Here is a 19103-nt window from a genome sequence, read left to right as displayed (position 1 = left end):
ACCGATCACAGAATCAATCCAAGCAGAACATAAGATTGGATAAAGAAAAGAATCGATAAAAACTGATTTGATCCAAAAGGCTTTGGTAAAAACTGGTGAACCGAAAGTTTGTGAAACCTGGACCGGTTCAATTTTTAGAAGGAAAGAAAAGAAACCTATTCCAACGAAGGATCTCCCTCCCCTCCCAACCTACTCACTCTCTCACTCTCAGAGTCTGAAACGGGCCAAACGGCAGAAGCTCAACGCGGTGCCTCAACCTTCTCCCTCTCATTGCACGGTCACCATCTCGTCGTTGACAACTCTGCGTCCGCCAGCTCCTTCCCTTCCCTGCTCTGCGTCTGTCGCATCCGTCTGCATCGCGTTGTCCATGCACCTTCATTGCGTCCGCCATCTCCTGCGCCTTCACTGCATCACCTCACTGGTCTGTGCTTTGTGCTGGCTCGCTTCTCTTCCTGCGGTCAAGGCGTCAACCGTCCCTGGTGAGTTTTTTTAATTTTTTAAAATTATTCTATATTAATTTTTAATAATTTGAGTGATTTTTGTTGTTCATATCTTTTAATGTAGGTTTAAATGGTTAATGGTTGATTTTTACTTTTTTTTTATATGTTTGTGGTTGCTTTTTTCATGGTTGCGGCTAGTTAATGGGTGATTAATGCTGCTTGGAGTTGATTTGTTTTATGTAGTTGATATTTTGTGGTCTTTTAAGAATGTTGATTTTTTATTTAATCTATAATAGGTTTAGATAAATTATATTTATATGTAAAACTAATTGATTTAATTTGTGTATTTTATCTGAGTATATTATTTTTTTATTCGGTTATTATGTGTTGTTTGTGTGTTGTTATTTAGTTTGATTTGGTCTTGTTTGTTATAGATGTAGTGTGGTGTTATTAGGTGTTCGTTTGTTATGGTTGATGAGTATTTGATCAGCATGCGTTGGATAGGAGTTTGGTGTGTATGCTATAGGGGTGAAAATGACCTAAAATGGGAACGGGTGGGATCACTAAGCAGTGCTAAAGGTATTCTATGTTTGTGGAATAAAGAGTTGGGTTAACTACAAAAATATTCTCAAATTATTTAAATGCGGACAAAAATATACACAAATTTTACTATCGACAAAAATGTCTTCAAATAATTTAAAAAATACAACAAAAATACCCAACAATAAATATATTTTTTTAAAAAATACCTTAGAGATTTAGTTTTGATGCAATTTTTTGCAAGAATGATTATAAAAATAAGATATTATTATAGTAAAAATTTGGTAATTTTTCATTAAGTATATTTTTTTATAATTTTTTTGTTAACAACCAACAATACTTTTAAAAAATCACAAAACAATATATACTTAACAAAAAATTACCAAATTTTAAGAATAATAATATCTCATTTTTCTAATCATGCTTGCAAAAAATCTCATCAAAATTCAATCTCTAATTTATTTTTTGAAAAATATATATTTAATGTTAGTTTTTTTTTTTTGCAAGATTATCTAATATTAAATATGTATTTCTCAAAAAATATATTAGAGATTGAATTTTGATACAATTTTTTTTAAGCATGATTAAAAAAATGAGATATTATTATTCTTAAAATTTGGTGATTTTTCATTAAGTATATATTTTTTGTAATTTTTTTGTTAACAACTAACAATACTTTTAAAAAATCATAAAAAAATATACTTAGAAAAAATCACCAACTTTTAAGAATAAAAATATTTCATTTTTTTAATTATGATTACAAAAATTTATATCAAAATTCAATCTTTAAGGCATTTTTTGAAAATATATATTTTCTCTTGGACTTTTTGTCGCGTTTTTAAATTATTTAAAGGCATTTTTGTCGATAGTAAAATTCGAGTGTATTTTTGTCAGCGTTTGAATAATTTGGAGGCGTTTTTATGGTTAATCCAATAATATACCATCAAAAGCCATTTTTATTTTATAAAGCCATTTTTACCCGCCACAGTTGCTTTTGTTAAAAGAGTAAAATACCAACCCGATCCCTGTCCATTTTTCAGAATGACAACGTGACCCCTTACAATAAAAACGATCCATTTCGATCCCTGTTATCTACTTCCGTGACACAACACGGTTTCTGTGGATGTTTCTCCGTCAACTCTGAACGAAAAACTGACGTGTCAGGTTCATAAATGGACAGAGGCCTAATTGTCTTTAAATTCAAATTGGTTAGAATTTATTTGTCCTTATTCTTTAAACAATATCTTTTTCAAATTATTTTTTTATTATTATATTAATATTTGTTTTTGAATATTTTATTGAATATATGGTATAATAAGTACAAACTAATTAATAAATTATTTAAATTTTAAAATATCTTCAATTAGAAGATACATTTATATGATATAATATTTTAGTTTTTCCTAATTTATTAGTAGTAAGTTCTAAGTGGTCTCATGCATATATGAATACTCAAAATTATTATCATCCCAATATTTTTAGTTCATAATATAAATATATTTTGTTTAAAAATAATTTTTATTATTTAAAGATTATTGTATGTTATTATTATGTATTTATTTTTATTTTATAATAATTGATTAATTTAATTAAAAATACATGATTTTATATATAATTATATTCCCAAATATTAGGTTTTAGATAAAAAGATTATTATAAATTTCTGTTTATATATATATAAACAGAAATTAAAAAAATGAGGGACAAAAGACTATATTTATATAGTGTAGTTATAGGTATACTATTTGTTATGTTCATAAAGTGATGTAGTAGTCTTGTAAAGTGTAGTCTATTCTTTTGAATTCTGGTAACTATTAGTGCTGAAAAGCGTAACCTTTGGTCTTGAACAGTATCACTTAAAAAACGCATCATATTTTCAAAGGCCAAAAGTGTAGCATTTGATATAGAAAAGCGTAGCCTTTGAGAATAGGCAACACTAGTGTAGGCATCCCCCACAAAAAGTCTCTGAAGGCTAAAAAGCGTAGCTTTCGCCTAAGACATCATTTTTTTCATTTTTGGCTACATTTTTCAAGTGTACATGAATGGTGTTTTTCTTGTAGCGAATAAGAACAGATAAACCGCTAACCAATTTGAATTTAGAGACAATTAGGTCTTTGTCTATTTCTGAACCTAACACGTCAACGGAGAAATATCCACAGGGACCGCGTTGTGTCACGAGAATAGAGGACATGGACCGAAGTAGATCGTTTTTATTGTGAAGGGTTACATTGTCATTTTGAGAAATGCATAGGGGTCGAATTGGTATTTCACTCTTGTTAAAAAGTAGGAGATTAGTTTTTACTCTACAAGCTTGCGACGGTGGCACATACTTTTGAAAAAAAATAATTATAAAATATTTAGAGGTGAAAGGCTCTGTAAAGCCTATCCGAAGTTGTTATCTCTAAATTAGTTATACGACGATTTTTTTTAAACACAGGCTAAGTGAGTACCTACAAAAAATATTTTGATATCTAAATTAACACTAATATATATTTAGTGTTGGATATTTTATCACGTTTTTAAATTATTTAAAGATATCTATAATAAAATTCGAATGCATTTTTATCGGTATTTGAATAATTGGGACGCATTTTGAACGGTTAACCCTAAAGAGTTTATGAATAAAATTGCTTGCTAATTGTCTTTTGATTTACATTGAGAAGAAGATTGCTGAAAGATTTGACACAGATTTTATTATCGATGAATTTTATGATATGATGAATCGACGTGTACCACTTTGTTAGTAAAAAGTACACCTTTTTTTGCATTTTAAATATATATTCTCTATCAGTATATTTTTGTAATGCATCTTACATTATAATTTATTTGCATGTATTTTTTTATATTATATATATTATTGGCCCCCCCATGATAACATTCCTGGATCCGTCCCTGATTATAGTCTAATCTAAACTTTAAAATATCATTCAAATTAAAAGTACTACATAAACTAAATGTTATAATCTCATTCAAATACAAATTCAAAGTTCAAAAGTCAACAAACAACCAATCAACCTTAACATAGCATCATCAAAATGATCCAAGTTTGTCATCAATTATCAAAATCCTCCATAATTTGCTGCAGGTTTGCCTCATTGATTTCATCACCTTCATTTCCACTACTTGGACCAAAAAAAGCAAGTGGTGCAGCATAAAATGTACTAGTACTACCATCACCACCACCTTGATCTAAATCAGCATCAATCTCATCTAAGAAAATATAACACATTATCAATAAATTAAAGATAAAAGCTATTGTAATTTATTGTCTGATCAATAAACTATAATACTCACGAAGCAAGTCTTCAATATTACTTGGAAGATCAGGCTCTTTTTCAACAACCTCTTCCGTCACCCAAAAATCAACCTTATCAATAGTTTCAATATCGATTGGATCATATTGCGACTTTTGCTTTCTTTTTTTTCTTTCATTCCTAACAAATTAAATACAATAGATGATAAGCCTAGTATATTAGCTATACAAAATCTAATGATATGAAATGAAAGGATGAAATATAGATTACCTGGATTTAAGACGCAAATTATATGTAACATACACAATATCACTTAGCCTATCATGCTCCAATCTATTCCTTCTTGTTGTATGAATTTGATCAAAAAGACTCCAATTCCTTTCACACCCTGAAAAAGCAGATACTTGGCTAAGAATGCGAACTGTAATTTTTTGTAAACATGGAGCAGAACTACCAAACAACCTCAACCATTCATCTACAAATTACAATCCCATATCTCAAGTATTAGTTATCAAATTAAGGAAACCAAAACATAAAATAAGTAAATAACTAAAGCTTATTATCAAACAGATATTATTACCAGGTTGAAGTTTTTTTGCAGCTGGAACAGCTTCAGGCCTATTAAAGCTTTCCTTTCGATCTCTATATAAGTGTATTTCTTTCATTGCCTCAACTGAATCTAAATTATTAACCTTGCAATGCAATGTAACAAGATCAAGTAAAGCTCGCATGATATCAGGTGATTCTCTATAATTTTCAGAAAAAAGCACTTAGGATTCAAGAAATAGGCTGCTGTGTGAAGATTTTTTTTTTTCAAATGTTTGTCCCATCTTGAGTTGATAATCTCTGTGTAAGGTTGATATGCACTCTTCCTATGCTTGAACATTTCTTTGATTCCATTTTCTGACCTCAGCATACCTTCATAAACAATTCCCAATGATGGTTTATCATCGGCATCTACAAACCTCAGCAATTTAATCAACGGACTCACAATTTGGCATACAGTAAAACAATCATCCCAAAATTTATTGTCTAGGATAATTGCACTCACAGCTCTACCATTAGCACTCCTTCCTAATTTGTGTTCGGTAAAGTGTGTATCAACAACCAATTGTTGTAATTCCGATTTGCGCTCAAAGATACTCATCAATCTGAGGAAGACAGTGGCAAAACGAGTTGGACCTAGACGAACAACCTCCTTCCAATTATCTTTTTGTCTTAGCCAGGACAAGAACACCGTATGATTATATACAAACACAGTAATCTTCGAAGCACGTGTTGCAAGACTAGAAGTATGTGGCATGCTGCTTATATCTTTTAGAATAAGATTCAAGAAATGAGCAGCACAAGGTGACCAGTGAATATTTTCAAATTTCTTACTAATAAGCCTACCAGCAGCAACATAATTCGCAGCATTATCGGTTACTACATGAACAAAATTATCAGGTTCAATCCATTCAATCACCTCTGAAAACAAGTCACACAAGCTAGAAGCATTTTTAACCATACTTGAGGCATCAACAGATTTCACAAAGCACAACCCTTTCGAACAATAAACCAAAAAATTAATCAACGTTCTTTGCCTTTGATCTGTCCAACCATCAGCCATGAGAGTACATCCAGTTTCTTTCCAAGCAGACCTATAGCTAGAGTACATCCAGTTTCTTTCCAAGCAGACCTATAGCTATCAACAACCATTTGACACTCCCTTTTGAGATCGGCTAATAAGTCAACCCTTAAAGAATCATAAGAAGAACCTATATAACCAGGCCCATAGCCAGCTGCACCATCCAACATATCTTGAAAAAAAGGTGACATAACCGCATTGAAAGGAATCCTACAATCCAAAAGCCATCTAGCCACTCGCTTATCAACTTCATGAAGCGCCTCTTTGTTATGAAACACGCTTTTCAGACTTCGTTGACTGCCCGGAGTTGTTCTTGGTGCAAACATAGGAGGAATAATGGTTTTTGCTTTCTTTTTTGGATCGCCTCCAACAACCTCCTTAGTTGGTAACTGACTCGGAGTTTATTGTTCCTCTTGCGCTATTGCTTCATCAATTGCATCCTCACACTCATTGGTACCCTCTTCATTGAAACTTACTTTCCTTTTACTAGTTTTACTTTTCTGAATCTCTTTCAATAAACATTCCATTTGTTTTTTTACATCATACGGTACCTTAGAATACTTCTTAATGTCTCCACCTATCTTCGCCAAATACTTTTTCATTCTATTAATTCCCCCGCCCCCAAAAGTACTCAGACAAAATAAGCATTGGTAATGCGGTTTTCCATTTATATTCTGTAAAGAAACGTATCTCCAAGCAGGATCAGTTTTCCCCCGAACACTACAAGTTTGTGATTGATTTTCGTTACTCGCGGGAGGAAGAGAACGTTCATTCGAAGCAGAATTATTTTCAGCATTATTATTCCTAGGTAGGTCTTCGTTGATACTTTCTTCCATACCTAAATATTACCAGCAATCCAACCCAATAATCTCAACTCTCAAGTTCACAATAAATGAACAAACAACATCCAAATTCCAAAATCAGAGTACACAAACAAGTACAACATCTCAGGTTCAAAAAATTCTTTGTTCACAAAATCAGAATCCACACAATCATGTCACAAAATCAGTTCATATTTCATCACAAATCAATTCATATTTCATCACAGTTTCATCAGAGTTCACAGAGTTCACATATCACTATATCAGTTCATAATAGTTTTAGAGAGTAGAGACTCAGAGTTCAGTTCATCAGAGTTCAGTTCATCAGAATCAATGAAATCACAAAATCAGTTCATAACAGTTTCAGAGAGTAGAGACTCAGAGTTCAGTTCATCAGAATCAATGAAATCACAAAATCAGTTCATAACAGTTTCAGAGAGTAGAGACTCAGAGTTCAGTTCATCAGAATCGGATTTCATCACAAAATCATGTTCATAACTAAATTAAAAATTACCTGGAAATGAGGAAATCTGTTGCTTTCTCTCAGAGCTCGAAGGACAACGCTTCAACGCTTCAACGCTTCTCTATTGCTTTCTCAGAGGCAGAGCTCGACAGAGGTGACATGCGAAGTGGCTGAGGGCGCGACGGAGCTGAGTGCGCGACGGAGCTGACAGCGGGAAGGTGCTGACTGCGCGAGGTATCGGAAGGCGCGACGGACCCAACGGCGCCACGGAGCTGACGGCGCGACGCTGGTGACGGCGTGACGGTGCTGAAGGCGCGACGAAGGTGAGTGTGTTGAGGTGAGTGCGACGGCGGTGAGTGCGTTGAGGGCCTTGTGGAGTCGTGGGTGACTAGGTGTCGTTCTGTTCTGTGGGAGGCTGGAGTTGAGAACTGAAAAGCTGGAGGAAGTGGAGGCTGCGAAGGGGAAAGGGAATTAGGGTTCCCTCAACACAAAACGGCGGTGTTTTGCTGCAAGATTAAAAAAATCGGCCGGGTCCCAGTTCGGTTCGACCGACCGGTAACCAGCCGGTTCGTCGGTTCAAGTCCGGTTTTTAAATTCTACGGTTTTTCTTATTATCCGAACCGCTTCAGCGACCGGTTCACGGTTAGACCGGTTAGACCGGTCAGTTCGAACCGATTTTCAGAACATTGGTAATTTGCATGTTCTGAAAATCGGACCAGACTTGCCGGTCGAAATGGTCCAACTACAAACCGGCAATATTAACAGTCTGATCAGACATGAAACCGTTGATCAGAAAACTGATGAACAACTGTTGAACCGGAAGAGAACCGGCCGGTCGAACCAAACGGGACCTGGCCGGTTTAAAAAAAACGGAAGCTCCTTCGTTTCTTTCTCCCTTTCTTTCTTTCATTCAGAAAGAAATCACATAAACACAGCCAAAAAACCCTATCCCTGTAAGCCTACACCACCGCCGCAAGGAGTGGCATACTGCCACCGTCCGTCTATCTAGCTTCCCTCGTGCTCCAAGTCTTCAACCCCTGTTCGCTGTCACCGATTCCGTCGTCTTCGTTCGCGTTCTTCGTCGTTCACGTTCGCTCGGCGTTCACCGTTCGCGTCACTCGCCGTTCACTGTTCGAGTTCGAATTCGCGTTCGTCTGGAAGCCACGTTGCTCTGCTTCAAACTCTGCAACCAACCCGCGCGCTCCACCTAGCCGTCGAACTGCTCTCTTTTGTCGCCGCCGTGAGTTCCCTAAACCCGCCACCAGACAATACACCACAACACCAATACTCTTGCTTCAAACTCTGCAACTTCTGATTTCTATTACAATAAGTAGCTATTTGATTTGGTAGTGGTTTGGATTTTTTTCATCGACTGAATTAAAGTATACAATAGTTATGTTCTCTTTTCTATCACATTGATATTAAGCTTTGAATTCTCTTATTTCGTTTTACTTTTACCGCACTCGACATGTTTGATGAAATGCTTTAACCATATTTCTCTTGTTAGTTTTATAATTTCTAGCTTTTAGAAACTTAGTAAGCTGATTGCATGTGAAATTAGAATAATTGGATCTTAGTAATTAGGAAATTTTAGCTGCACAAATAGCAGAAAACATATTAGCATGATGATTCCACTTGAATTAGTGTTCTTCTGGTAAATTTTAACTGTTATTGTGAACTTGTTAATTTGCTAATTGTTCTTGTGGTGTTGTTCTGTTGTTCTTATGTTATTTTTAATTATTTTTTCTGTTTTTGTTGTGATTTTCTGTTCTTGAACTTGTTAAGTTGATAATTTGCTAAATTATTTGGCTGCTGTTGTTTTAATTTGCTAAATTGTTAGGTTGCTGCAATTTAATTTGTTGGATTTTCTATTTAGGTCTTGTTCTTGTTTATTTGCTAAATTGTTGTTGTGTATTTATTGTTGTCTTTGAGATTGTTGCTGGATATTGGTGATCATTGATTTATTATATGCTTCATGTTTTCATTGTTTTCTTCTTCTGAAGGAAAAAAAAAAAAAAACTATTTTCATTGTTTTGTTTCAGAAATCAATTTTTTTGTGATCAGTGCTCAAACTCTGAATGCTGTTCTGCTGGTTTTGCTGTGTTTGTTTTGTTTCAGAAATCAATTTTTTGTGATCAATGCTCAAATTCTGAATGTTGTTCTGCTGTTTTTGCTTTTGTTTCGTTTCAGAAATCAATTTTTTGTGATCAATGCTCAAACTCTGAACGTTGTTCTGCTGTTTTTGTTTTGTTTCAGAAATCAATTTTGTGATCAATGCTCATACTCTGAATGTTGTTCTGTTTTGTTTTAAGGCTGTGTTTGGAAGAGGTGATTGATTTCTGAGTGTTGTTTTGTTTTTGTTTTAAGGCTGCATGTTGTGTTCAATTTTCATTTTGTAGGAAATTCTGAGGTATATAAGAATTAAGGAAGACTATTTCAACTGTATTACTCTGTTGATTCTGGTCTACTACAAGCTTGAACATAGAATTGAAGAGAGAAACCCTTTATTATTTCATCATTGGCCAATTTTTGGTATTGCATATCATTGTAGTTTGTTTATTCATAGAACTAGTTGTTTATGATCCCCTTTTGAAGTAAAAAAATGCAGAAGAGTGTTTAGAACCAGTTGCTTTATTCATTGAATTTTTATAGAATCAGGTGTTTATTATAAAACGGTTTTTTTGGTTGAACTACGATTGAACCAATGAACCAGTAATTAGAGCTGTTTGATGACCGGTCCGGTTTTTAGAACCTCGGTAATTTGTTCTATTTATTGACCACAAGTCAAAGAGGAGAAGAAGGAACAATGGAGGGTATTGATTGCATTAAAAATAAGGTGTCGAGTGCCAACTATGATAGGGGTTTTTAATGAAATTAAATGGAAGTGGGAGTCTCAATGAAAAGTGGGAATATGATAGAGAGGATAGGAGACTGAGAAGCTGTACCAATAATGGTTGAGATGTTGATTATGTTTAGGGTTTTATGCCATATGATTTCGAGCTCATATATCATACTTTCTGGGAGATGTAGCATATCTTGATGTTGATGTGTTTTGTAAGTCTGCGTAGTTTTGTGTTCTATTTTGTGGAATTGATCTTGGATAGCATTAAGATTTTGGGTGCTGGTTTTGTTTTTGTTCTGCTGTGATGATATTGTTTCGGATGTATGATTTCCTAAGAACTCACCTTCCCATGTTGGATCATTTATGAGCGTATGAAGTATATAAAAGAAACCAATGAGAATTTTTTACTATGAATGTGACTTAAAATTTTTCCAGAGGAATGTTCATGTTAAAAAACAATCATAATTTCAGCCTTTGCATTATAAACTTCAATTTTAGGGGTTTTTTTTTTTTCTTGATTAATCTCTGGACAACTAATTATTTAAGTGAGACTAGGTCAACCGGTTCAACCAGTGACTCATCACTGGTTGAACCGGTAACTTAGTGACCCAATAGTCTGATCGGTTCGATTCTGATAACTATGCATTGAATAACCTATTGGCCACCAACAAACCCTTAACATCATTCTTTTCTGCATGAGCATCTTCCTTCTCAACATCATTCCTTTTTCTCTGTCTTCAGGACCCCATCTTGATTCTTGATGACCGAATTTAGTGATGAATCGGGAGGCGGGAGACCTGGCAGTTCGAATAAGCAGAGCTCTGATCTCAGCCTCCTCACCCACCCGCCACTCATGGACTCCCTCCCTGGAGCACACCCTCCATGCTCTCCGCTGCCGCCACCACCTCTCGCCTCCTCTTGTCTCCGCTGTCATCAACCCCTTCCTTCTCCGCCACCACTCCCTCGCATTGGGCTTCTTCAATTGGGCCACTAACCAGCCCAACTTCGCCCACACTCCCTCCACCTTCCACTCTCTCCTCTCCTCCCTCTCCAACTCCCACTCCCAACACCACCAAAACTCCGTTCTTTCGCTTCTCAACCAAGCCAAAGCCCTCAACTTCCCCCTCCATAGCTCCATTCTCCGCTCCGCCATTTCCTCTCTTCTTGCAACGAACAAGATTCATAATGCATTCTCTATGTTTAGGGAATTTTCTACTCTTGCCAACGAATTGGGTGGCGCCACATGTAATAGGTTACTGGCTGCACTTGCTTCTGCTGGGTACTTGGACAGTGCGTACAAGGTGTTTGATGAAATGACTGTTAGGGGTGCCCCTTTGAGTACCATGGGTTTTGGGGTGTTTGTGTGGAGGGTTTGTGAAGAGGGTTGTTTGGATAGAGTTTTAGCTGTTTTGGATAAGGTTAAGGATTGCTGTTTGGGGATTAATGGGTCGGTTGTGGCAGTTTTGATTGTTCATGGGTTGTGTTGTGCCGGCAGGGTGTCCGAGGCCTTAGGGATGTTAGGTGAGCTGAGGGGCAAGGGATGGAAACCTGACTTCATTGCTTATTGGGTTGTTGCCTCGGCACTGCGAAGAATGCGAGATGTGGCTGAGGAAGTGAAGGTTTTGAAGATGAAGAGGAAGTTAGGGGTGGCACCGAGGATTGGTGATTACAAGGACTTGATACTTGAATTGGTTTCTGAGGGGCGGATTAATGTGGTGAAAGAACTCGGGGAGATCATTGTTGGTGCTAATTTCCCCATTGATGATGATCTTCTCAATGCCTTAATTGGATCAGTTTCGAGTATTGATCCTGGAGCTACAATTATCTTTTTTGAGTTCATGATTCGTAAAGGGAGGTTTCCTACCATTTTGACTATTAGCAATTTGAGTAGAAATCTGTTTAGGCATGGGAAGGTAGATGAGATGTTAGAGGTGTTCCGAGTTCTGGATTCTCATAACTACTTCAAAGATGTGGAGGGTTACAATGTGATGGTGTCGTTCTTGTGCGAAGCCGGAAGAGTGAAAGAGGGCTATGCTGTTCTCCAAAAGATGAAGAAGAAACGGATCATTCCTAATGTGTCATCTTATAATTATGTGATGGAAGCGTGTTGCAAGGAGGATCTGCTGCGCCCAGCGAGGAAGCTTTGGGATGAGATGTTTTCATGTGGATGTTCTGGGAACTTGAAGACCTACAATATTCTGATAAAGAAGTTCTCTGAAGTGGGACAAACTGAAGAGGGTTACAAGCTCTTTCAGCACATGTTGGACAAAGGGTTAACACCTGATCACACAAGTTACACCTCTCTTCTTGAAGGGCTTTGTTATGAGGACAAACTTGAAGCAGCTTTTGAGCTCTATAACAAGCATGTAAAACAGGACATTATCCTTGCAAGAGATATATTAAGCTCATTTGTATCATCACTATGCAAGAAAGGTACTATTCAATTGCACAGATATTTCTTACTTAACAATGTTCTATGTTGCCCAATGGAAGTTCACAATTGAAAGCCTGGCTTGTACTTTTTAAGCTTTGCTCCATCATAAACATATGCTCATATTGTATTTCTTTTCCATGCAGGTCATCTTATGGATGCTTCCAAACTACTTTGCAGCCTCAATAATGATATAGGAAACACAGAGGCCCATGTAGTTTTGCTGAAATGTTCGGCTGAGGCAAAAGAAATTCCAATAGCCATTGAGCACCTGAAGTGGATTCAGCAAAAGTCACCTTTAATGTTGCAAGATATATGTGCTGGACTTTTAGCTTTTATTTCTTCTGCTACATTTCCGGAGCCAATATTACAGTTACTGCAAAAAATACAAGACTTCAATTTCCCAAATAAAGGACATCTTAAAGGATGTGTACCATAGATGATTATGGTGGTTGAATTCTGGGATTACAGCAACATTGTTTGGAAAGAAATTTTAACTAGCTAGAGGTAGGTTGACAGCACAGAAATAACTACTAGACTTTTCGTATAAGGCCAATATTGGCAAAAAAATGAGAAACAAACAAAAACAAAAAATAAAACAAGACAAAAAGAAAAAGAAAAAAAGATATACCAAAATAGCAGGCTTTTTTTATCTTCTAATCTTTTAATAATAAATTATGTCTAATATTATATCCGACTGAGTACTTTTTTTCTTCGAAAACCTATAAGCCATTATAAATTGTCCAATATTTATTTGGTAATTATCTTTCTTTCAAGGACCTACAAATTCATCGTAAAATTTTTAGATCTTAGTACTCTTAGTCTTATTACTCTTCTGTTTAAATAATGTGTGGCTTTATTAGGAGATAAAAGGATAGGATAGATAGAATTTACGTTTTAGGATTTCTGCCCCAACCGAGTATGCAGTGCAATCCTTTCAAATGCGAATACGAACATCCTTAATTTTATTTCAGATAACATTAATTTACAAGTTACAAACATTATACGATAACAAATCTAAAAATTCCTGTGAACAATCGAATATTACATTATTCATTTGGCACTGACAATGGCTTAAAATTGAACATAATTGTGACTTATATTGTACTGAAACTAAGAAAAACTATAGCAAGTAAATAAACGATCCGCCGCGAAAAGAAAAAACAAGGGGATTAAGAAAGTAATTAGTTGTCATTAATTCTACTGTCCCGCAAAAATCGCTGAACCATCCGTCATACGAGAATGCATAGCTTCCTCGAATATACACTCATCAGACTGTACACACTAGTCATCGCCAAACGGGATTTCAAATACAAATATCTATTGCACCTATCGTAAAAACAGATGTATTGAATATTATAGCTATGCTATATAACGGCCTGTACACCATAAAACCCTAAAAACCCCTCCCAAATAAAAAAAGAAAGGAAAAACTATTTCGAAGAAAATAGAATTGAAAAAATTTACAAACTAATCTACATCTGCAAGCAATAAAGTATCAATCATCAGGGCGTTGAATCTCACCCATCATGATCCGGTTGCTGGAGACCTTGAAACCAAGTAGAGAAGGATCAATCTGCTTCCCTTTCTTTCCTTTCTTCTTGCCGCTTCGCGCTGCCTGGAACCCACCATCAGATGGCTCGGTGGCACCTCCACTGGCTGCATGTGCATCCACCTCAGGAAGAACAGGCTTTTTAAGCATGTCTATAAAAGATGTTTCCGCCACAGCACCTTCACTGAAGGAAGAAGTTCTAAATCGAACTTCTTTCTTTGCAGAAGCCTGAGCATCCATCATGCTACTCATTGACGAATTTCCAGATGGTTCTCGTCGTCCTACAACAAATGTTATTTTCACTGAGCCAAGATATTAAAAACAGAAAGGAAATGTAGGCAGTTGAAAATTACATACCTTCACCAGATGCAGCATTCATTATATTGTTCGGGTTAGTATGGGATCCAGTTGGTTGGTCTGACTGAACATCAGGGGAGGATAAAACACGAGATACATGGGGTCGCTTATGGAAAGCATTATCAAACTGTTTCGTTGAACTAGCGATTCTGAAAATCAACAACAAATCAAACTTACATCAGTCATAACCAGCATTTTCAGTGACGATTAAACCATTTATATCAATGCATTCAGTTAAGATAGAGGATGACAGACATGAGCATCAGATATATCCAAGATACCATTTTTCAACAAGCTGTGATTCAGATAATAATTGAAAGCTTCTTATAGAATGCCAGCAGACAGATCAAAACATTTACATTTACTAGTGTACAACTAATTAAAACATGAGCCTAAGCATGAATATTCTAAGAATATTGTTACCTGTCACTAGAAACCTCATCTGCACGTGAGTTATTCAAACCCATATCACGACCAAATGAGCCCCCGTCACCTCCTGCATAGTACCATACAGTATATTCAACTATTATATAAAAGCACAAAACAAATAAAATAAAGCATTTATGCATTTGCAATATATATTACCTGCACTGCTTAGTGAGCTATGTCTACTATGGGCCATAACAGGCAGTTCCATGGAATTCATCGTACTCTCCACTTGATCGGACAAGTCTAACATCCCAGGAATAGACTTGCTCATTGTGCCACCTACAAATTCATGCCTCTGCCCCTTATTTGTCTCCAACTCAAGTAAATCTTTTTCCATAGATTTACCCATCATGAGAGGAATTCTGTAATTGGGATTTAAAGTATCCTTATTACCAGATAACAGAGATTGCTCTTCCAGTAATGATCCAGATCTAGACCGAAGAGGCATTCTCTCAGTATTCCCTATATTATTGTATTGCTCAGTAATGTGCATGTTGGCTAAATGATCATTCAGTAGGGAATTGGATTTAGCACTCGAAGCCATTTCTAAAAATGGATCATTAATATGGACTTGCTGATCAGGTGGAATCTCAAAAGGATGAATTATTGAGCCAGCCTCAGATACTTGCCAAGATTTTTCATGACTTATTGATGAAAGAGGATGCCACTTATCAACAGTTGAAGGTTGGGCAGAATGAAGGCCCAGTTTTTGATTAAGTATGTCCATATAACCATGTGCTGAACTCTCTTCATGAGCTCCCACAGATGCAGAAATGTTCAAATCTGTTGATACAATGGTATCCCCTAACTCCCTCCTCTGCCTCATAGCTTCAAGGTGTTGCAGCTGCATCCGTGGGTCAATCCAGCTGTTCTCAACATGTCCATTGTTGCCAGAGAGGGAACTCTTGAATGCATCTGAGTGATGACCATAAATATCATCAGATGATTGTAGGTGGTGAGAAGATAAAGAACCCAGTGGATCAGTTGGGTGCATATAACGACGACGATCTTGTAACTCCCTTCCATGGACAGAAATAGGTGCAGACCTCTCAAACATCATTGGATTAGTATCAAGTTGATGGGTTGGTGGATTTCTTACCAACTGCCCTGTTTCATTGATTGACCAAGACCTACCAAAATGTCTTTCCCCTTCCAATCCTAGCTGCTGTCTAAGAGCCATTGACATCTGGTGCTGTGCCTGCAGCTGATCTTGCTGAAAATGAAGCTGTTGCTCAGAAGGCATGATACTCCCATGCCTCGCTTGCAACAAAAGGTCTGATAAATCAGCTTGCCTCCCTTGGACAGTATTGAGGCCCATATTTGCTTGGATAATCTGTTCCACTGATGGATCAATGTGTCTTAAAGAATGTGAATTCTGCTGCATGTCATTCAGAAATCTCCTCAATTGTACCTGATCCATCATGTTATCCCTAGAAAGATCATGCTTTGACTGCCCAAAATTGGGATCAGAGATTTGTTGATGCAAAAGCTGTTCAAGCAGCATTTGCTGAACTTGGGCCTGTTGCTGGGGTTGTAGCTTCATATGCTGTTGAAGCAATTGTTGATGATGCATATCTTGTTGCTGTTGAAGCTCAAGTTGGCGTTGCTGGATCTGAAGTTCCAGAAGACGTTCAAAATCTGACCCCGAGTTCTGCATCATTTGCTGGATATTGGGGTTTTTGCTTTGAGTGTGAGGAAAACCTGGAAATCTCTCTAAATCAGACCCAGTAAGATGTGCAGGAAAATGATTAGATACAGTAGCCTGCTGCTGCAAGCGTTCCTTCTGCAGCTTCTGCAGTATCATCCGCTCAGGTGCATCAAAATTATTAAAGTGTTGCCCCATATGGGACATGAACTGGTCTTCCAATGAACCTACATGCATATTAGGGTTAAAAGGCCTATTCATCCCATATTCATCAGGCCATGTATCCCGGAGAGATGACTGATTAATCATTCCCCCAATAGAGCTTTGATCAGCAAAAGGAGCATCCCGATCAATTAATGGATCTACAAAGTGACCCTGATCGCCCAATCTCAAAGAACTATTGGAAGATTGTGCACGCCTTAAATGAGTACCATCTCTGAGTTCAGACATCAATAAACCAAATGGATGCAACTTATCAGACTCATTATGAGCATCACTCCCCAAAACATCATTGTTGACAGGTTTGTTAGGATGAGGATATGAAGAAGCAACATCCACAGGCCTCATCAAAGGGTTGTCATTGCTGCTTCCAGCAAATTTAGATAATGACATATCTACAAAGAAGCATATATAAATAGATATTAGAATTAGAATCAAATACATATGCAACATGAAGACACAAATTTCATAAGCAGAATAGTAAATATCAAATAAGTGACAATGGCAGATGGAAAAGCATTATATTACCCTCCTCTGGCGCAACAATATTACTGAACGCCTGATCGTCAGAAAATTGGACCTCAGAGCGATAATTTTGACTACGTATTTGAGACTGAACACCAACACACGCGCTAACATCCGGACGGGATAAAGACCAAAGTTGATCATCATTAACAGCTGACCCATTGAAGTCAAAATTAGGCACATCTACTTTTAGGTTCCTTTGAATGGCATCTGATGATTCTGATTGAGCCACCAGGTTCGTACCAGAACTGAATCCTGATTTTCCTTTCAGGTGAGGCATGACATCACCAAGTTCTTGAAAAGGTGAACCTTCAGGTGCATCTGACAAGCGAACTGGTAGGTCCAACCCAAAAAACCCTTGTTCAAACCACAAAATTATATCAATCCCAAGAAATGGTCCTTGAATTGCCCCTTGAGGGTCCAGATAGCACAAACTTAACTCCTCAGGAACAGCAGCAATTTCATAAGAATATGCATTCTCATTAAATTTCAGGTCCTGTTGATTAATACTTGGATTTTGCTCAAGAGGCGAAAATCCAAATGCATCAGGCAGGTTATTATTGAGTTCTGATGTAGAAAATGAATCAACACCATGATTGGTATGCCCCTTATCGCCATCGAAGGTTTCTGATTCAACAACTTTGTTTATGGTGATACTTCCCTCCCTGTTATTGTTGTCAGAATTCTCCACTCTCCCATGCACAACAGCTGATGACATATGTTTCTGCTTGCCTAGTTGGAAAGTTGCAACATCTGAAAAACAATAGTGACTTGTAACCATCATTAATCCATTATATGTATAGAAAACAGAAGATCTTAATTTCAACTTAATAAATCAATAGCATATAAATATAAAATCAAATACTATTTTCTCACCATTAACTGCATTTCTAGATGAACCAGCAATTTGATCAGAATCATTTGAGATTTCAATTCCCGAGATAACCTTTCCACCACCGTCAATTAAAGTTTGTTTTCTTTCACTTAAGGCTGTACCAGGACCTGAAATAAGTCAAGAGGGACCATAGTGAGGGAGATCAGGGGAAATTAAAGATTAGAAGATTATTTGATCAAACTATAATACACATTACACAGAAAACTTGCAACCTGAAATATCATCATTCAACCCTCCATCCTTTCCTCTAAATGAGTATCCCGAAACTTCACTACTAGTAATTTTTCCATTCCATATATCCTTAAGGACAGCCTGAAAGGAGTACACAAAACTATATCAATGCTGAATACTTGAGGTAGAAAGAAGACAAAATGATAGCATAATAACATTGGCCATTCAACTCGTCTGTTCATTATACCTCTTCTTCAGCAGCAGGAGCAACAAATGCTAATGGCTCTACAGAATCCAGTTGAGTTATGGGTGAAGTATGCTCCAACTCAGGAGGCATACTGTCAAAAGTTGGATCAATCTTTTGCTTGCGATATATGTCAAGAATCTTACCCCTGGGATAGTAATAGGACTCGACACCAAGGCTAGACTTCCCCAGTATAGTTCTATTCTTATCCACAAGTGCAGAGCCCACACTAGATCCCAAGGGAGGCCTTCCAATTTGCAGATTTCCATTTATATTTGCCCTTCCTCTTCCAGGTGAAAATCGCACATTTGTTCCCTCTGTACGTCCTTTATCCATCCCAAATCCAGGTGCAGCACGGTATGTGGCCACACCAGCTGCTTGAGCTTCCAATCGATGACGTGGTCTCCATTTATCACGAGAATCTGTGTCACGATCAGACCCTTGTCGATTGCTAACACCAGAAGACTGTTTCTCTGCATGACCATCTTCCTTCTCAACATCATTCCTTTTCTCAATTCGAGAATCCTTTTCTTTGTCTTCAGGACCCCATCTTGATGACCACTTGTTCTCTCTCCGAGAGTCATGACCAGAACCACGGCCATCATGCCAGCGATCAGCAGGCAAGGATCGGTTCTCTGAGGTTGACGT

At 36.9% G+C, this 19103-nt stretch overlaps 2 protein-coding genes across 3 annotated transcripts in view; one reads left to right on the top strand and one right to left on the bottom strand.

Annotated features, from left to right (window-relative positions):
* Nucleotides 1–8208: 8208 nt before the first annotated feature.
* LOC107494775 (pentatricopeptide repeat-containing protein At5g14080) lies at nucleotides 8209–13028 on the top strand. Of its 2 annotated transcripts, XM_021125112.2 has the most exons (3): nucleotides 8209–8385; nucleotides 10729–12420; nucleotides 12565–13028. In XM_021125112.2, exons 2-3 carry the CDS (start codon nucleotides 10764–10766, stop codon nucleotides 12855–12857), a joined length of 1950 nt encoding a protein of 649 aa, XP_020980771.1. In that variant the 5' UTR covers nucleotides 8209–8385; nucleotides 10729–10763; the 3' UTR covers nucleotides 12858–13028. The 2 variants fall into 2 exon arrangements, with proteins under 2 accessions (XP_020980771.1, XP_052119326.1); XM_052263366.1 differs by having other exon boundaries at nucleotides 8209–12420.
* A 562-nt stretch (nucleotides 13029–13590) lies between these two features.
* LOC107494774 (uncharacterized) overlaps nucleotides 13591–19103 on the bottom strand; it is a gene marked incomplete in the record, with an annotated part of 8109 nt that continues 2596 nt past the window's right edge. The window contains 8 exon segments of the mRNA XM_016115807.3: nucleotides 13591–14251; nucleotides 14328–14476; nucleotides 14751–14823; nucleotides 14913–17015; nucleotides 17149–17898; nucleotides 18022–18147; nucleotides 18253–18352; nucleotides 18459–19103. Of these exon segments, the coding sequence (XP_015971293.1) occupies nucleotides 13917–14251; nucleotides 14328–14476; nucleotides 14751–14823; nucleotides 14913–17015; nucleotides 17149–17898; nucleotides 18022–18147; nucleotides 18253–18352; nucleotides 18459–19103 (4281 nt within the window).

Source organism: Arachis duranensis, chromosome 6 (genome assembly GCF_000817695.3).
Source record: "Arachis duranensis cultivar V14167 chromosome 6, aradu.V14167.gnm2.J7QH, whole genome shotgun sequence".
Taxonomy (NCBI): Eukaryota; Viridiplantae; Streptophyta; class Magnoliopsida; order Fabales; family Fabaceae; genus Arachis; species Arachis duranensis.
Note: the sequence above shows the minus strand (reverse complement) of the source record. Positions and strands in the feature narration are given on the sequence as shown.